The sequence below is a fragment of the Rhinoraja longicauda genome, chromosome 29 (genome assembly GCF_053455715.1).
Source record: "Rhinoraja longicauda isolate Sanriku21f chromosome 29, sRhiLon1.1, whole genome shotgun sequence".
Classification (NCBI taxonomy): Eukaryota; Metazoa; Chordata; class Chondrichthyes; order Rajiformes; family Arhynchobatidae; genus Rhinoraja; species Rhinoraja longicauda.
Window position 1 is genome coordinate 29,352,330 of NC_135981.1, and position 19,329 is coordinate 29,371,658.

Genomic DNA, 19,329 nt, shown 5'->3' on the forward strand with positions numbered 1-19,329 from the left:
CATGTCTCCATTGTGTCCCATGATTCTGTTCTATTCCAAGAAGGAACAAGGATAAAGTTCCCCTAGTTCTTACATTTCACACCATGGGCTTTTGCATTCAACAAATCATTCTCTGAAATTTCTGCAAATTTCAAGTGAACCCACCACCATTCACATCTTCCATCCTTTCCCCTTGTCACCTTGGACATAAACCACTCCGTCTACAACTCCTTTGCTCACTCCTTCCTTCCCACCCCCATCCCACATACTTTCCCCAGCAACTGCAGGATACGTAATACCTGCCCCTTATCTCCTCCCTCACATCCATCCATGCACATGGGCAGTCCATGCAGGTGAGACCAAGGTACACGTGCACCAGCTCTAACCTCATCTACAGCATTTGGTGTTTTCTATGTGTCCTCCTGTACCCAAGAGTCTGATTAGGCATGCTGGACCTCTCGGTTGCAGGTAACTTCAAATCCTCTTCCCATTCGCAGACTGAGCTTCCTCTCCTGGGCCACCTCCATTGCCAGTGAGGCCACACTTAAACTGTAGGATCAGGCCTCGTATTCTGCTTGGGTAGATTACAGCCTAATGGTATGAACATTGAATTCTCCAATACTACAGTTAACTACAGTAACTGGCAAACCAAATGCCTACCTCCCCTTTCTGCCACTGTCTCGTCTCCTTCTACCTATTTTAATTCCTCTGGCTTTACGTTATGTCCTTTGTCTTTATCTGCTTATCTTGCACTTCCAGAAATGTTGCCTATCCATGTTCTCTGGAGATGCTGCCTGGCCTGTTGAGTTACTCCAGCACTTGGTGTTTTTCTGCCTATGTTGTATGTTCACTTCAGGCACAAACATTCTTCATTCTTGTTCAGAATTTGAATGAAATCAAAGAATCAGAGGCAATTCACTTCACTATGAATGCACTTGCTTTTTCTGTGCACCTGAGATTACAGAGGAAGGAGTACGTATAGTGGAGGACGTGCCTAAAATCTAGAGAATTTCCATTCAGCAGAAAGATCGGCATAAACAAATATAATGCTAAAAATATGTCCAATACCAAAAGCACTTTAGAATCACATCTCAATTAAAAGTTATTTTAATTTATAAAAAAATATTATCCATTGCTTATCTCTCAAAAACAATAAATTAACAAAGATATTGAACTATTCACATATGTTTAAAATATATATATTACAGAGAATATTAATAAATTATTGTCTATATATATTCTGACCAGTGAGACAACAAGCTGATAATCATTACTTTGGGTGGGGTGGGAGCTGCTTTATGTCCTCATCGTCCACCCTGGGTAGTTCTACGGAACTGGCAAAATTTGCACCAAAGCGTCAACTACGGTAGTCTGAAGCACCAAATGCCACTTTTGATTGTTGTAGTTGACATACAAAAGAAAGATTACTTTGGGTGAAGGATGAAGTTAAGCATAATGGTAGAGCAAACCCACCACGTGAGAGGGCTTAGTGTAGGCGGGTGCACTTCCAATGCACAATCTCATTGCAGCAGTGATACATGGAGGACAATTTTTTATAAAAAGGGGCAAAAAGCTAAAGTTCAAACCGTTTCCACAAAAGCAAACTGGACGGACCTTGTAACAGCTCATATAGCTCAGATCATTCAATATGAAATGCCACCAGTTCACTTCAGAGTAGGAAGTGAAATAGTATCGACCATAACAGAGACATGCTACAGTAAGGCATTGAGAATGATCAGCTGACCACAGAGCACCTTATCCAGTCATGGAACTCTGCATTGCAGCAGCTGCCAGTCATTGAAAGAGAATTGTTTACCTGATTCACATTTCTTCACAGGATAATGATACAAAAATAAATATCAATAAATGAAAATAACACTTAAATACAGAGAATACGCCAAATGTTCTTTGTTTTCCATCTCTCGCAAGATGAAATTCACATCAGTATCAGAAAATAATGTATAGTAAAGTCTGCAAATGCTGAAACTCCATATTCTGACAACAGCAGAAGGTGTTCTTTAAATTAATAGACATCAATTTTAGTCTTTAAAAATCTTCAGTGTTCCTTGCTGATTGTTGCCATGATGAGAAGGAGCTGTTGTAAATGTGCCCTGGTCTCAGCGTAGGTTATTTCCCAGGCACAGTCACTGAATCCCTAAAATGGGAAAAAGTCAAGTAAATTTATCAGATAATGAAGAGGTTGGAATTGTCTCCAAATTTTGTTGGTAATTACAAAGTGTCATGTGTGGCAGCTCACCTTCTGTTTCAGAAACTTTGTCAGATCCTTAAAATATTTAAGAATTGTGGCATTTTTCCTTGCCCTGGACCCTGTCCTTGCTTTCATGACACAGACTTCCAGCTCTCTCAGCTGCCGATCCAAGAGAAGTGTGAAGTGTTCCACTGTGGCCTGGACCCACGTTACTGAGCTCAGGTTCATGCTGTAGATCCTGCGGAGGTGATGCAGTGTTTGATGGACAATCGCGATCCTGTCCTGAGCCTGTGCAAAACACACATGGTGACATTAGACAGATCCTGGATCCAGTAGGTTTTAAAGCTAGAATAGAATGCTTAAGAGTCTTAGTAGGACAAGGTATCTGGTAATCAGGTATAGTTTCAAACAATCAATGCGTAAGTACTAGAGGGCATGGCTTTAATGTGAGAGGGACAGTTTAAAGGAGATCTGTGAGGCAGTTTTTAATACAACTATTGGATCGGCACATGGATATACAGGGATTGGGGGCATACGAGGTATTGGCAGGTAGATAAGTGATGGTCTTGGCATCAGGTTTGGCACAGACACAGTGCGCAGAAGGGCCTGTTCTTGTGCTGTACGTTCTATGTTCAACTGGAGGTCTGCTAACCTTTCACAAATGAAAGAAGGTTAGGGCCAAGCGAAATTGCATATATATTTTTGAACAGTGCATGTGCATTTATCAAAAGGACACAATATGCTTGAGTAACTCAGTGGGTCAGGCAGCATCTCTGGAGAAAATGGATAGGTAACATTTTATGTCAAGACACATTGTCAGACTGTAGGGGTTGGGGAGAAGAAAGCTAAAAAGGGCAGAGGCTGGGCCAAAGCATGTCATGTAATAGATTAGCATAGGCGAGTGGGGGTTTTGATAGGCCGATGGATGGAACAAAGGCCAGAGGTAAGAGAGGAAGGGGTGGAGTTTGGAAGATTTAACAATTAGTTTGGCCTCAGGCGCAGGACTGAGTATCATGGACTGTGGTAGAATGTGAATCGGTTTATATGGCTGGTATGAATGGTGAAGGACCTTAGTTACAGAGATGCGAGAGAAGATGTGGCTGTTCTCCTGAAGCCGGAGAATGTCAAGCTGTGGTGATAAAGAGATGTGAATTGTCATTTATAGATGGTGAAGAGGAAACAATTATCTAAACGCATGCAGGCCCAGGAACAGACAGGTGGTAGGCATAAATAAAGATATTGAGCGTGGGAGGAGAATTCTTGCTATTTGTCTAAAGGTTCATTATATCTACACCTTGGGATAGCTGTTCGGCATTCGCCATTGCTTTTTTTAAAAATCAGCACAGGCATTTTCCACTCCAAATTGAATGGAGGCAAATCATCTGGTCAAACAATCAAAGTGCAACACGGTGACTCAAATAGACCCATCATCCCTCCCTGCTCTCATCTCACATGAAGGATTTATTCATATGAACATCAGATCCTTCAATTCTGTGGAGGTTCAATACTTAGACCACTTGGATTCAAGAAAGGAAGTGGTCTCGATACCTCCTAAATGTTGTTAGAATTTCTGCCTCAAGTACCCTCTCAGTCAGTGAGCCCAACATCCAACTACACACTGGATGGAAAATATTTTTTCCCTCTATCCCATCCAAGCATTTAGTTCTCACAATAAAGCAAGACCTCTGGTTAGTGGTACCTCTTTTATGGGGAAATGTTTACTGTAGTCCACCCTATCCATATGTATCATAATGGGCGGCATATGGGCGGCACGGTAGCGCAGCGGTAGAGTTGCTGCTTTACAGCGAATGCAGCGCCGGAGACTCAGGTTCGATCCTGACGACGGGTGCTGCACTGTAAGGAGTTTGTACGTTCTCCCCGTGACCTGCGTGGGTTTTCTCCGAGATCTTCGGTTTGCTCCCACACTCCAAAGACGTAGAGGTATGTAGGTTAATTGGCTGGGTAAATGTAAAAATTGTCCCTAGTGTAGGATAGCGTTAATGTACGTGGATCGCTGGGCGGCACGAACTTGGAGGGCCGAAAAGGCCTGTTTCCGGCTGTATATATATGATATGATATGATATGATAATGTTGTACACTTCTATTGGGTCCCCTGTGCCCTCTCCTCCATGAACCCAATGGACTTGCTGGGTGATGTAAGGATTTAACCAAACCAGAGGTGAACCTCACAATTGCTCATTGCACTCAATCATTTGGAGGGTAGAGTGGTGTCAAGGTTTCATCGCCTATGCTGGACACAGCTTGTGAGATGATTTCAGAGGAGGGGATAGTGAAGATAGTTGTGAAAAAATTGCAGCAGGTTCTTGATCGATTGGCCAGGTGGGCTGAGGAATGATTGATCGAATACATAGAAATGTGAGGTGTTGCATTTTGGGATGTCTAATATGGGCATGACCTACAAAGTGAAAGGCAGGGCTCTGGGGAGTGTTGTAGAGCAATGGATCTAGGAGTGCAGGTGCATGGTTCCTCGAAGGTCAAGTCGCAGGAAGAGAAGGTGGTCACAAAGGCTTGTGGCACATTGGCCTTCATCAGTCAGAGAATTAAGTATAGAAGTTGGGAGGTCATGTTGCAGTTGTATAAGAGGGTGGTGAAACTGCATTTAGAGTCTTGTGTTCCGTTCTGGCACCATTTTATAGGAAAGATGTTGTCAAGCTAGAAAGGGGACAGAGAAGATTTACGAGAATGTTGCCAGGACTAGAGGGTCTGAACCATCGGGAGAGATTGAGTGGGCTGAGACTCTATTCCCTGGAGTGCAGGAGGATGAGAGGTGATCTTATAGACGTGTATAAAATCATCACAGGAATAGATCGGGTGAAAGCACAGAGTATCTTGCCCAGAGTAGGTGAATTGAGGACCAGAGGACATAGGTTTAAAATGAAGTGGAAAAGATTTAATGTGAATCTAACGGGTAAACTTTTCACACAAAGGGAGGTGGGTGTATGCAACAAGCTGCCAGAGGAGGTAGTTGAGACTGGGACTAACCCAACGTTTAAGAAACACTTAGACATGTACATGGTTAGGACAGGTTTTGAATCATTTGGATAGGATAGCTGGGACATGTTGGCCAGTGTGGACAAGTTGGGCCGAAGGGCCTGTTTCCACACTGTATTGTTGTGACTCTGAGAGGATTTCCAGGAGATTAACTGAAATAAACTCAATAGATGGACGAATGAACTAGATAAGGTGAAACCGGGAGAGAGGGTTGGGAGAGTGCACAACAGGAACCACAGGCGGTTGAACAAGGCCGCAGAACAGATGACATGATCAGAAGTAGTTGAATACTAACGCCACAATCTCTGGCAAAGGATCAGATGGGATCCGTTAAAACGTTTAACCGAAGCAACTGGAATGAACCACATAGATGTAAAATGCCGAGTTTACTCACATGAACCCCCATGGAAAGTTTCACCAGCTCCAAGGGTTTGGTTTCCAACGACCGTCGCTCAGTCCCACTCTGTCGGGAGAGGTGGCCACCCTGAGACACAAGATGTCATCGTTACTCGGGTTAGATTTATATTGGCACGTGTACCGAGCTACAGTCATTAACTTTGTTTTCTATGCTATCCATTCTAATCAGAAATACTGTAAATAAATGCAATCAAGTCAAACATGTCGAGTAGGTGGAGCGAAGGGGAAGATCCAGAGTGTAGAATATAAACAACCCCAGACAGAGAAATACTGGAGAACAGACTCCGTGTAATCACTGACATTTTAACAACAAACAGCCCGGAGAGTGTCGGATCGGTCACTGGGAGCGGGAACAACTCACCATTTCATTCAGTTTGCCCAGAGTATCCGTGTTGAGAACTTGCAGTAACTGCAGCCTCTCACAGCCCAGGCTCAGGGTCCCGGTCAACAACACCCACACAATGCAAACTCTGCAGAAACTGCCCAAAGCCATCTTCAACCCACGCTGAGTAAAGGACCGATCCGAGACCAGAATAAGCTCCGAAAACGGTCCCTGATCGCTGACTGAAACTCTGGATATGGAAATGCAGCGGCTTGTGATCCTGGAGCGGCCGCCTGTGCTGCCGAGACCGATGTCTGTGGATTCTGTGAGCTGTCTCTGCCATGCTGCCCGCTTTAATATCATACAATCCGAAAATAGGTGATGTTTGAAAAGTAAAATGATTGCGCTGGATATTTGGAAGGTGTCGGGAGAGAGCGGTCTCCGTTCTGAAGTAAGGAATGTGAAAGTGGGAGAGTCCCGCAGCAGCGACGGGGAAATCCGCGATGGGAGAGAACAAGCGGCGCTGCGGCTCAGAGTTTCGCAGGTTCACATCAGGGGGTCGCAGGTGTTGTGGGGGAGGTTCAGTCTGGGCAGGGGATGGGGTGGGGAGGGGGACGTGACTGTGTCTGTGCATTGCTGGGGGCTGCATTTTATCCGGGTTATAGTAACACTGCGCCTTTCAGCGCTCACCCTCGGAGCCACGGACAGAGATTGTGTTAAAGCCGCCCCTCCACTCACCCAACTGCGGTGAAGCCACATCTCACGGGGACAGTGCGGAGAGCCGGCTCACGGCCGCTTGGTTGGTGGCGACTCTCTCAGCGCCGATACACCTGACCCACACTCTGCTCTCCGAGGGAAAGTGCTTCTGGCCTCTCTGTTCTTTACATCAGACCGAGTGTGAAGTCGGTCCCGATCCCTTTCCTCTCTTCTCGCCGCCGCGGGAAGTCTCCGGTTCCGTCTGCCCGGAGGAAGCGGCCGCGCCGCGACTTCAGCCAAAGCGAAAGTGTCCCGGGGAAAGAGACGGGCTCGTCACATCCGGGAGTGGGCGTGTGTGTGAACCGCTCGGGTCCCGCTGAGAGGCTGAAGGGAAACTGGACCAACTGGTAGACAGCCGATTTGATCGCACTGTAAGGCAGCAACTGTACCGCTTGTTGTTGTGTATTTCTGCCTGTGTTCATGTTTAGGGTCTCGACCTGAAACGTCACCACTTCCCTCCAAAGATGCTGCCTGTCCCGCTGAGTTGCTGCAGCTTATTGTGTCGATCTTCAGTATTACAAAATGTTGGAGTAACTCAGCAGGTCAGGAGAGCAGAGATAAGTGACGTTTCGGGTCGATGCCTCCAGACTGATGTCAGGGGGCGGGACAAAGGAAGGATATAGGTGGGGACAGGAAGATAGAGGGAGATCTGGGAAGGAGGAGTGGAAGAGAGGGACAGAGGAACTATCTAAAGTTGGAAGTCAATGTTCATACCGCTGGACTGCCAACTGCCCAGGCGAAATATGAGGTGCTGTTCCTCCAATTTCCGGTGGGCCTCACTATGGCAATGGAGGAGGACCATGACAGAAAGGTCAGACTGGGAATGGGAGGGGGAGTTGAAGTGCCCAGCCACCGGGAGATCAGGTTGGTTAAGGTGGACTGAGCGAAGGTGTTGAGCGAAACGATCGCTGAGCCTGCGTTTGGTTTTGCCGATGTAAAGAAGTTGACATCTATAGCAGCGGATACAATAGATGAGGTTGGAGGAGGTGCAGGTGAACCTCTGCCTCACCTGGAAAGACTGTTTGGGTCCATGGTTGGATTGGTGGGGGGAGGCAAAGGGACAGGTGTTGCATCTCCTGCGGGTTGCAGGGAAAACTGCCTGGGGATGGGATGGTTTGGGTAGGAAGGGACGAGTGGACCAGGGAGTTACGGAGGGAACGGTCTCTGTGGAACTCAGAAAGGGGAGGGGATGGGAAGATGTGGCCAGTAGTGGGGTCCCATTGGAGGTGTCGGAAATGTTGGAGGATGATTTGTTGGATACGCTGAATTCACACTTCTCTTGGATTGGCAGCTGAGAGAGCTGGAAGTCTGTGTCAGGAAAGCAAGCACAGGGTCCAGGGCAAAGAAAAATGCCACAATTCTTAAATATTTTAAGGATCTGACAACGTTTCTGAAACAGAAGGTGAGCTGCCACACATGACACTTTGTAATTACCAACAGAATTTGCAGACAATTCCAACCTCTTCATTATCTAATACATTTACTTGACTTTTTCCCTTTTCAGGGATTCAGTGACTGTGCCTGGGAAATAACCTACGCTGAGACCAGGGCACATTTACAACAGCTCCTTCTCATCATGGCAACAATCAGCAAGGAACACTGAAGATTTTTAAAGACTAAAATTGATGTCTATTAATTTAAAGAACACCTTCTGCTGTTGTCAGAATATGGAGTTTCAGCATTTGCTGACTTTACTATACATTATTTTCTGATACTGGTGTGTATTTCATCTTGCGAGAGATGGAGAACAAAGAACATTTGGCTTATTCTCTGAATTTATGTGATGTTTTAATTTATTGATATTTATTTTTGTATCATTATCCTGTGATGAAATGTGAATCAGGTGAACAATTCTCTTTCAATGACTGGCAGCTGCTGCAATGCAGAGTTCCATGACTGGATAAGGTGCTCTGTGGTCAGCTGACCATTCTCAATGCCTTGCTGTAGCATGTCTCTGTTATGGTCGATACTATTTCACTTCCTACTTTGAAGTGAACTGGTGGCATTTCATATTGAATGATCTCAGCTATATGAGCTGTTACAATGTCCATCCAGTTTGCTTTTGTGGAAACGGTTTGAACTTTAGAATTGTAGCTTTTTGCCCCTTTTTATAAAAAATTGTCCTCCATGTATCACTGCTGCAATGAGACTGCGGATTGGAAGTGCACCTGCCTACACTAAGCCCTCTCACGTAGTGGGTTTGCTCTACCATTATGCTTAACTTCATCCTTCACACAAAGTAATCTTTCTTTTGTATGTCAACTACAACAATCAAAAGTGGCAATTGGTGCTTCAGACTACGTAGTTGACGTTTTGGTGCAAATTTTGCCAGTTCCGTAGAACTACCCAGGGTGGACGACGAGTACGTAAAGCAGCTCCCACCACACCCAAAGTAATGATTATCAGCTTATTGTCTCACTGGTCAGAATATCTATTGACCATAATTTATTAATATTTTCTGTGATATATATATTTTAAACATATGTGAATAGAGTTCAGTATCTTTGTTAATTTATTGTTTTTGAGAGATAAGCAATGGATAATATTTTTTCATAAATTAAAAAAACTTTTAATTGAGATGTGATTCTAAAATGCTTTTGGTATTGGACATATATTTGGCATTATATTTGTTCATGCCAAAGTTTCTGCTGAATGGAAATTCTCTAGATTTTAGGCACCTGCTCCACTATACGTACTCCTCCCTCTGTAATCTCAGGTGCATAGAAAAAGCAAGTGCATTCATAGTGAAATGAATTGCTTCTGGTTCTTTGATTTCATTCAAATTCTGAATAAGAATGAAGAATGTTTGTGCCTGAAGTGAACATACAACACAGGCAGAAAAACACCAAGTGCTGGAGTAACTCAACAGGTCAGGCAGCATCTCCAGAGAACATGGATAGCAAAGAAAGAGCTGAGGGATGGTACCACTGTACATTCGAAAAAGGACTGTTTCCCCTCTCATGTATCCATCTATCATATCCCGGCCCTATCTCTTTTCCAATTTTCTTCTCCATTCAACATTCCGTCTGAAGAAGGGTCCTGACCAAAACAATCATCTGTCCATATCCTCCATAGATGCTGCCCGTCGTGCTGAGTTACTCCAGAAATTAGTGTCATTTTATTTAAATCAACGTCGCCATTTCCTAGTATCTACATGTTACTATATTGTTCACAAGTTCACAAGTTATAGAAACATAGAAACATAGAAAATAGGTGCAGGAGGAGGCCATTCGACCCTTCGAGCCAGCACCACCATTCATTGTGATAATGGCTGATCGTCCACAATCAATAACCCGTGCCTGCCTTCTCCCCTTGATATACGAGTAAAATAAGGCAATTCGGCCTGTTGACTACTCTGCCATTCAATCTTGGCTGACCTATGGCTCCTAAACCCACTTTGCTGACCTCGCCCCATGATCCTTCACATCCATTCTTATCAGGAATTTGTCTAGCTGTTCCTTAGAGATATCCACTTTGGCCTCCACAGCCCTCTGTGGCAATGAGCTCCACATACTAACTATCCTGTGACTATAGAAGTTCCTCCTCACCTCCTTTCCAAAAGAGCGCCCTCTAATTCTGAGGCTATGACCTCTGGTCTTAGACTCCCCCACCAGTGGAAACATCCTTTCCACACCCACTCAATTTATGCCTTTCATTATTCTGCAAGTTTCAATGAGGTCCCTCCTTAACCTTCTAAATTCCAGCGAGTAGAGTCCCAGTGCCGTCAAATGCTCATCGTAAACTAACCCACTCATTCCTGAAATCATTCTTGTAAACCTCCTCTAGACCTTCTCCAGACACAGCACATCCTTCCTCAGATATGGGGCCTATATTTGCTCAGAGTACACCAAAGACGGCCTTAACAGCGCCTTATAGCATTACATCTCTGTTCTTGTATTCCAGTTCTCTTGATCTGAATGCCAGCATTGAACTTGCCTTCCTTAATACCGACTTGCAAATTAACATTTTGGGAGTCCTGCACCTGCACTCCCTAGTCCCTTTGCACCTCCGATGTCAGGATTTTCTCTCCACTTAGAAAATAATCTACGTCTTAATTCTAATTACCAAAATGCATGATTCCAAAATTTGCTATGCTGAATTAGTATGTCACTTCTCTGCCGACTCTCCTAACCTGTCCAAGTCCTTCAGCAGAGTCCTTGCTTCCTGCCCCTCCACCTTCCTTAGCATCATCTGCAAACTTGGCCTCAAGGCCTTCAATCCCCTATCCAAATTATTATTATACCACGTGAAAACAAGCGGCCTCAGCACCGACCCTTGCGGAACTCCACTATTCACGGGCAGCCAACCTGAAGAAGCGCCTCTGTAAATTGTCCCGAGTGTGCATGGAATGGATGGGAAAGTGGGAGAACAGAAAAGTACCTTGAACGAGTGATGGTTTGTCAGTGTGGATTCGGTGGCCGACGGGCTTGTTTCGATGCTCTGTGTCTGAACTAAACTAAGGTAGACACAAAATGCAGCAGTAACTCAACGGGTCGGGCAGCATCTCTGGAGAGAAGGAATGGGTCGTTTCGGGTCGAGAACATATATTCAACTGAACTAAACGAGTTGTGCTCCTGCAAGGTTAGATTTAACCGAAAGACGGTAAAACCAAAGATACTAGTCTCTTAGTAGTATCTTCGGGTAAAACAAATGTTTTCACAATATTTCAGTGCAACACTAACCCAATACCAGTTGATCCCGTTTCCCTTCAGCCTCTCAGCGGGACCCGAGCGGTTCACACACACGCCCACTCTCGGATGTGACGAGCCCGTCTCTTTCCCCGGGACACTTTCGCTTTGGCTGAAGTCGCGGCGCGGCCGCTTCCCCCCGGCAGACCGAGCCGGAGACTTCCCGCGGCGGCGAGAAGAGAGGAAAGGGATCGGGACCGACTTCACACTCGGTCTGATGTAAAGAACAGAGAGGCCAGAAGCATTTTCCCTCGGAGAGCAGAGTGTGGGTCAGGTGTATCGGCGCTGAGAGAGTCGCCACCAACCAAGCGGCCGTGAGCCGGCTCTCCGCACTGTCCCCGTGAGATGTGGCTTCACCGCAGTTGGGTGAGTGGAGGGGCGGCTTTAACACAATCTCTGTCCGTGGCTCCGAGGGTGAGCGCTGAAAGACGCAGTGTTACTATAACCTGGATAAAATGCATCCCCCAGCAATGCACAGACACAGTCACGTCCCCCTCCCCACCCCGTGCCCAGATTGAGCCTCCCCCACAACACCTGCGACCCCCTGATGTGAACCTGCGAAGCTCTGAGCCGCAGCGCCGCTTGTTCTCTCCCATCGCGGATTTCCCCGTCGCTGCTGCGGGACTCTCCCACTTTCACATTCCTTACTTCAGAATGGAGACCGCTCTCTCCCGACACCTTCCAAATTTCCAGCGCAATCATTTTACTTTTCAAACATCACCTATTTTCGGATTGTATGATATTAAAGCGGGCAGCATGGCAGAGACAGCTCACAGAATCCACAGACATCGGTCTCGGCAGCACAGGCGGCCGCTCCAGGATCACAAGCCGCTGCATTTCCATATCCAGAGTTTCAGTCAGCGATCAGGGACCGTTTTCGGAGCTGATTCTGGTCTCGGATCGGTGCTTTACTCAGTGTGGGTTGAAGATGGCTTTGGGCAGTGTCTGCAGAGTTTACATTGTGTGGGTGTTGTTGTCCGGGACCCTGAGCCTGGGATGTGAGAGGCTGCAGTTACTGCAAGTTCTCAACACGGATACTCTGGGCAAACTGAATGAAATGGTGAGTTGTTCCCGCTCCCAGTGACCGATCCGACACTCTCCGGGCTGTTTGTTGTTAAAGTGTCAGTGATTACACGGAGTCTGTTCTCCAGTATTTCTCTGTCTGGGGTTGTTTATATTCTACACTCTGGATCTTCCCCTTCGCTCCACCTACTCGACATGTTTGACTTGATTGCATTTATTTACAGTATTTCTGATTAGAATGGATAGCATGCAAAACAAAGTTAATGACTGTAGCTCGGTACACGTGCCAATATAAACCTAACCCGAGTAACGTTGACATCTTGTGTCTCAGGGTGGCCACCTCTCCCGACAGTGTGGGACTGAGCGACGGTCGTTGGAAACCAAACCCTTGGAGCTGGTGAAACTTTCCATGGGGGTTCATGTGAGTAAACTAGGCATTTTACATCAATGTGGTTCATTCCAGTTGCTTCGGTTAAAAGTTTTAACGAATCCCATCTGATCCTTTGCCAGAGAATGTGACGTTAGTATTCAACTACTTCTGATCATGTCATCTGTTCTGCGGCCTTGTTCAACCGCCTGTGGTCCCTGTTGTGCACTCTCCCAACCCTCTCTCCCGGTTTCACCTTATCTACTTGATTCGTCCATCTATTGAGTTTATTTCAGTTAATCTCCTGGAAATCCTCTCACAGAGTCATAGCAATACAGTGTGGAAAAAGGCCCTTCGGCCCAACTTGTCCACACTGGACAACATGTCCCAGCTATCCTATCCAAATGATCCAAACCTGTCCTAACCATGTACATGTCTAACTGTTTCTTAAACGTTGGGTTAGTCCCAGTCTCAACTACCTCCTCTGGCAGCTTGTTACATATACCCACCACCCTTTGTGTGAAAGGTTTACACCTTAGATTCACATTAAATCTTTTCCACTTCATTTTAAACCTATGTCCTCTGGTCCTCAATTCACCTACTCTGGGCAAGAGAATCTGTGCTTTCACCCGATCTATTCCGCTCATTATTTTATACACCTCTATAAGATCACTTCTCATCCTCTTGCACTCCAGGGAATAGAGTCTCAGCCTACTCAATCTCTCCCTATGGTTCAGACCGTCTAGTCCTGGCAAAATTCTCGTAAATCTTCTCTGTCCCCTTTCTAGCTTGACAACATCTTTCCTGTAAAATGGGGCCCAGAACTGAACACAATATTCTAAATGCAGTTTCACCACCCTCTTATACAACTGCAACATGACCTCCCAACTTCTATACTTAATATTCTGACTGATGAAGGCCAATGTGCCAAAAGCCTTTGTGAACACTTTCTCTTCCTGCGACTTGACCTTCGAGGAACCATGCACCTGCACTCCTAGATCTGACTGCTCTACAACACTCCCCAGAGCCCTGCCTTTCACTGTGTAGGTCCTGCCCATTATTAGACTTCCCAAAATGCAACAGCTCACATTTCTATGTATTCGATCAATCATTCCTCAGCCCACCTGGCCAATCGATCAAGAACCTGCTGCAATTTTTTCACAACCATCTTCACTATCCCCTCCTCTTAAATCATCTCACAAGCTGTATCCAGCATAGGCGATGAAACCTTGATACCACTCTACCCTCCAAATGATTGAGTGCAATGAGCAATTGTGAGGTTCACCTCTGGTTTGGTTAAATGCTTACATAACCCAGCAAGTCCATTGGGTTCATGGAGGAGAGGACACAGGGGACACATTAGAAGTGTACAACATTATGATCCGTGTGGATAGGGTGGACTATAGTAAACATTTCCCCATAATAGAGGTACCACTAACCAGAGGTCTTGCTTTATTGTGAGAACTAAATGCTTGGATGGGATAGAGGGAAAAAATATTTTCCATCCAGTGTGTAGTTGGATGTTGGGCTCACTGACTGAGAGGGTCCTTGAGGCAGAAATTCTAACAGCATTTAGGAGGTATCTAGACCACTTCCTTTCTTGAATCCAAGTGGTCTAAATATTGAACCTCCAAAGAATTGAAGGATCTGATGTACATATGAATAAATCCTTCATGTGAGATGAGAGCAGGGAGGGATGATAGGTCTATTTGAGTGACCGCGTTGCACTTTGATTGTTTGACCAGATGATTTGCCTCCATTCAAGTTTGGTGAGGAAAATGCCTGTGCTAATTTTTTTTTAAAGTAATGGCGAATGCCGAACAGCTATCCCAAGGTGTAGATATAATGAACCTTTAGACAAATTGCAAGACTTCTCCTCCCACGCTCAATATCTTTATTTATGGCTACCACCTATATGCCTGTTCCTGGACCTGCATGTGTTTAGATAACTGTTTCCTCTTCACCATCCTTTTAATGACAATGCACATCTCTTTATCACCGCAGCTTGACATTCTCCGGCTTGAGGAGAACAGCCACATCTTCTCTCGCCTCTCTGTAATGAAGGTCCTTCACCATTCATACCAGTCATATAAACCGATTCACATTCTACCACAGTCCATGATACTCAGTCCTGCGCCTGAGGCCAAACTAATTGTTAAATCTTCCAAACTCCACCCCTTCCTCTCTTACCTCTGGCCTTTGTTCCATCCATCGGCCTATCAAAACCCCCACTCGCATATGCTAATCTATTACATGACATGCTTTGGCCCAGCCTCTGCCCTTTTTAGCTTTCTTCTCCCCAACCTCGACAATCAGTCTGACAAAGTGTCTTGACATAAAATGTTACCTATCCATTTTCTCCAGAGATGCTGCCTGACCCACTGAGTTACTCAAGCATATTGTGTCCTTTTGATAAATGCACATGCACTGTTCAAAAATATATATGCAATTTCGTTTGGCTCTAACCTTCTTTCATTTGTGAAAGGTTAGCAGACCTCCAGTTGAACATAGAACGTACAGCACAAGAACAGGCCCTTCTGCGCAATACCAAGTATCCCCCCCAATCCCTGTATATCCATGTGCCGATCCAATAGTTGTATTAATAACTGCCTCGCAGATCTCCTTTAAACTGTCCCTCTCACATTAAAGCCATGCCCTCTAGTACTTACGCATTGATTGTTTGAAACTATACCTGATTACCAGATACCTTGTCCTACTAAGACTCATAAACGTTCTATTCTAGCTTTAAAACCTACTGGATCCAGGATCTGTCTATTGTCACCATGTGTGTTTTGCACAGGCCCAGGACAGGATCGTGATTGTCCATCAAACACTGCATCACCTCCGCAGGATCTACAGCATGAACTTGAGCTGAGTAACGTGGGTCCAGGCCACAGTGGAACACTTCACACTTCTCTTGGATCAGCAGCTGAGAGAGCTGGAAGTCTGTGTCATGAAAGCAAGGACAGGGTCCAGGGCAAGGAAAAATGCCACAATTCTTAAATATTTCAAGGATCTGACAAAGTTTCTGAAACAGAAGGTGAGCTGCCACACATGACATTTTGTAATTACCAACAGAATTTGCAGACAATTCCAACCTCTTCATTATCAAATAAATTTACTTGACTTTTGCCCTTTTCAGGGATTCAGTGACTGTGCCTGGGAAATAACTTACGCTGAGACCAGGGCATATTTACAACAGCTCCTTCTCATCATGGCAACAATCAGCAGGGAACACTGAAGATTTTTAAAGACTAAAATTGATGTCTATTAATTTAAAGAACACCTTCTGCTGTTGTCAGAATATGGAGTTTCAGCATTTGCAGACTTTACTATACATTATTTTCTGATACTGATGTGAATTTCATCTTGCGAGAGATGGAGAACAAAGAACATTTGGCGTATTCTCTGTATTTAAGTGTTATTTTAATTTATTGATATTTATTTTTGTATCATTATCCTGTGAAGGAATGTGAATCAGGTGAACAATTCTCTTTCAAAGACTGGCAGCTGCTGCAATGCAGAGTTCCATGACTGGATAATGTGCTCTGTGGTCAGCTGACCATTCTCAATGCCTTGCTGTCGCATGTCTCTGTTATGGTCGATACTATTTCACTTCCTACTCTGAAGTGAACTGGTGGCAATTCATATTGAATGATATCAGCTATATGAGCTGTTACAAGGTCCGTCCAGTTTGCTTTTGTGGAAACGGTTTGAACTTTAGCTTTTTGCCCCTTTTTATAAAAAATTGTCCTCCATGTATCACTGCTGCAAAGAGATTGTGCATTGGAAGTGCACCCGCCTACACTAAGCCCTCTCACGTGGTGGGTTTGCTCTACCATTATGCTTAACTTCATCCTTCACCCAAAGTAATCTTTCTTTTGTATGTCAACGACAACAATCAAAAGTGGCATTTGGTGCTTCAGACTACCGTAGTTGACGCTTTGGTGCAAATTTTGCCAGTTCCGTAGAACTACCCAGGGTGGACGATGAGGACATAAAGCAGCTCCCACCCCACCCAAAGTAATGATTATCAGCTTGTTGTCTCACTGGTCAGAATATATATAGACAATAATTTATTAATATATTCTGTAATATATATATTTTAAACATATGTGAATAGTTCAATATCTTTGTTAATTTATTGTTTTTGAGAGATAAGCAATGGATAATATTTTTTTATCAATTAAAAAAACTTTTAATTGAGATGTGATTCTAAAGTGCTTTTGGTATTGGACATATTTTTAGCATTATATTTGTTTATGCCGATCTTTCTGCTGAATGGAAATTCTCTAGATTTTAGGCACCTCCTCCACTATACGTACTCCTTCCTCTGTAATCTCAGGTGCACAGAAAAAGCAAGTGCATTCATAGTGAAGTGAATTGCCTCTGATTCTTTGATTTCATTCAAATTCTGAACAAGAATGAAGAATGTTTGTGCCTGAAGTGAACATACAACATAGGCAGAAAAACACCAAGTGCTGGAGTAACTCAACAGGTCAGGCAGCATATCCAGAGAACATGGATAGGCAACATTTCCGGAAGTGCAAGATAAGGAGATAAAGACAAAGGACTTAACGTAAAGCCGGAGGAATTAAAATAGGTAGAAGGAGACGAGACAGTGGCAGAAAGGGGAGGTAGGCATTTGGTTTGCCAGTTACTGTAGTTAACTGTAGTATTGGAGAATTCAATGTTCATACCATTAGGCTGCCATCTACCCAAGCAGAATACGAGGCCTGATCCTACAGTTTAAGTGTGGTCTCACTGGCAATGGAGGAGGCCCAGGAGAGGAAGCTCAGTCTGCGAATGGGAAGAGGAATTAAAGTTACCTGCAACCGAGAGATCTAGCAGGCCTAATCAGAATCTTGGGTACAGGAGGACACATAGAAAACACCAAATGTTGTAGATGAGGTTAGAGCAGGTGCACGTCTACCTTGGTCTCACCTGCATGGACTGCCCATGTGCATGGATGGATGTGAGGGAGGAGATAAGGGGCAGGTGTTACATATCCTGCAGTTGCTGGGAAAGTATGTGGGATGGGGGTGGGAAGGAAGGAGTGAGCAATGGAGTTGCAGACGGAGTGGTTTATGTCCAAGGTGACAAGGGGAAGGGATGGAAGTTGTGAATGGTGGTGGGATCGCTTGAAATTGGCCGAAATTTCAGAGAATGATTTGTTGAATGCAAAAGCCCGTGGTGTGAATAGTAAGAACTAGGGGAACTTTATCCTTGTTCCTTCTTGGAATAGAACAGAATCATGGGACACAATGGAGACATGAGTGAGGGATCCATCTGTGACAGCAGGGGCAAACATTTTTACTAAAGAAGGAGGATATCTTGGATGGCTTAATTTGGAAAATAACGGTGGGAAATGTGGAAGAGGTGGAGACATTGAGATGAGGGAATAGAATATTTCCAACATGATGGCGACAGAGATATGAGAGATGAAGAAAGTGGAAAGGTGTGTTGGAGATAGTCCACATGAATATGAGTGCAGGGTGAAAGTTAGTGGTAAAGTTAATTAAATCAGCAAATTTTTCAAGAGTGCAGGGGCAGCCTCGATGCAGTCGTGATGTAGCAAAGAAAGAGCTGGGGGATGGTACCACTGTATGTTCGAAAAAGGACTGTTCCCCCTCACATGTATCCATCTATCATATCCCGGCCCTATCTCTTTTCCAATTTTCTTCTCCATTCAACATTCCATCTGAAGAATGGCCCTGACCAAAAAAATCACCTGTCCATATCCTCCATAGATGCTGCCCGTCGTGCTGAGTTACTCCAGGAATTTGTGTAATTTTAATTAAATCAACATCGCCATCCCCTAGTATCTACCTGTTACTATATTGTTCACAAGTTCACAAGTTATAGAAACATAGAAACATAGAAAATAAGGAGCAGGAGGAGGCCATTCGGGCCTTCGAGCCAGCAACGCCATTCATTGTGATAATGGCTGATCGTCCACAATCAATAACCCGTGCCTGCCTTTTCCCAATGATATAGGAGTAAAATAAGGCCATTCGGCCTGTTGACTCTACTCTGCCATTCAATTTTGGCTGACCTATGGCTCCTAAACCCACTTTGCTGACCTCTCCCAGTGATCCTTCACATCCATTTTTATCAAGAATTTGTCTAGCTGTTCCTTCGATATATCCACTTTGGCCTCCACAGCCCTCTGTGGCAATGAGCTCCACATACTAACTATCCTGTGACTATAGAAGTTCCTCCTCACCTCCTTTCCAAAAGAGCGCCCTTTAATTCTGAGGCTATGACCTCTGGTCTTAAACTCTCCCACCAGTGGAAACATCCTTTTCACATCCACTCAATTTATGCCTTTCATTATTCTGCAAGTTTCAATGAAGTCCCTCCTTAACCTTCTAAATTCCAGCGAGTAGAGTCCCAGTGCTGTCAAATGCTCATCATATACTAACCCACTCATTCCTGAAATCATTCTTGTAAACCTCCTATAGACCTTCTCCAGACCCAGCACATCCTTCCTCAGATATGGGGCCTGTATTTGCTCACAGTACTCCAAAGGCAGCCTTAACAGCGCCTTATAGCA

At 44.7% G+C, this 19,329-nt stretch overlaps 1 protein-coding gene and 1 pseudogene across 1 annotated transcript; one reads left to right on the forward strand and one right to left on the reverse strand.

Annotated features, from left to right (window-relative positions):
- Positions 1–1,230: 1,230 nt before the first annotated feature.
- Positions 1,231–6,698, reverse strand: LOC144607756 (interferon a3-like). Its single transcript, XM_078424802.1, has 4 exons — positions 6,678–6,698; positions 5,595–5,684; positions 2,237–2,476; positions 1,231–2,134 (listed from the first exon to the last, which is right to left on the reverse strand). Exons 1-4 carry the CDS (start codon positions 6,696–6,698, stop codon positions 2,036–2,038), a joined length of 450 nt encoding a protein of 149 aa, XP_078280928.1. The 3' UTR covers positions 1,231–2,035.
- Positions 6,699–11,682: 4,984 nt separating this feature from the next.
- On the forward strand, positions 11,683–16,014 carry LOC144607795 (interferon alpha-1-like; annotated as a pseudogene).
- The last annotated feature ends 3,315 nt before the right edge of the window (positions 16,015–19,329 follow it).

Excerpts from the sequence above, each read along its gene's own strand:
- LOC144607756 (XM_078424802.1), bottom strand. The coding sequence starts at position 6,698 with ATGTGGCTTCACCGCAGTTGG. Across the intron at positions 5,685-6,677 it reads TGTGGCTTCACCGCAGTTGG|GGTGGCCACCTCTCCCGACA; the intron begins GTGAGTGGAGGG and ends CTTGTGTCTCAG. Across the intron at positions 2,477-5,594 it reads AACTTTCCATGGGGGTTCAT|GCTCAGGACAGGATCGCGAT; the intron begins GTGAGTAAACTC and ends TGTTTTGCACAG.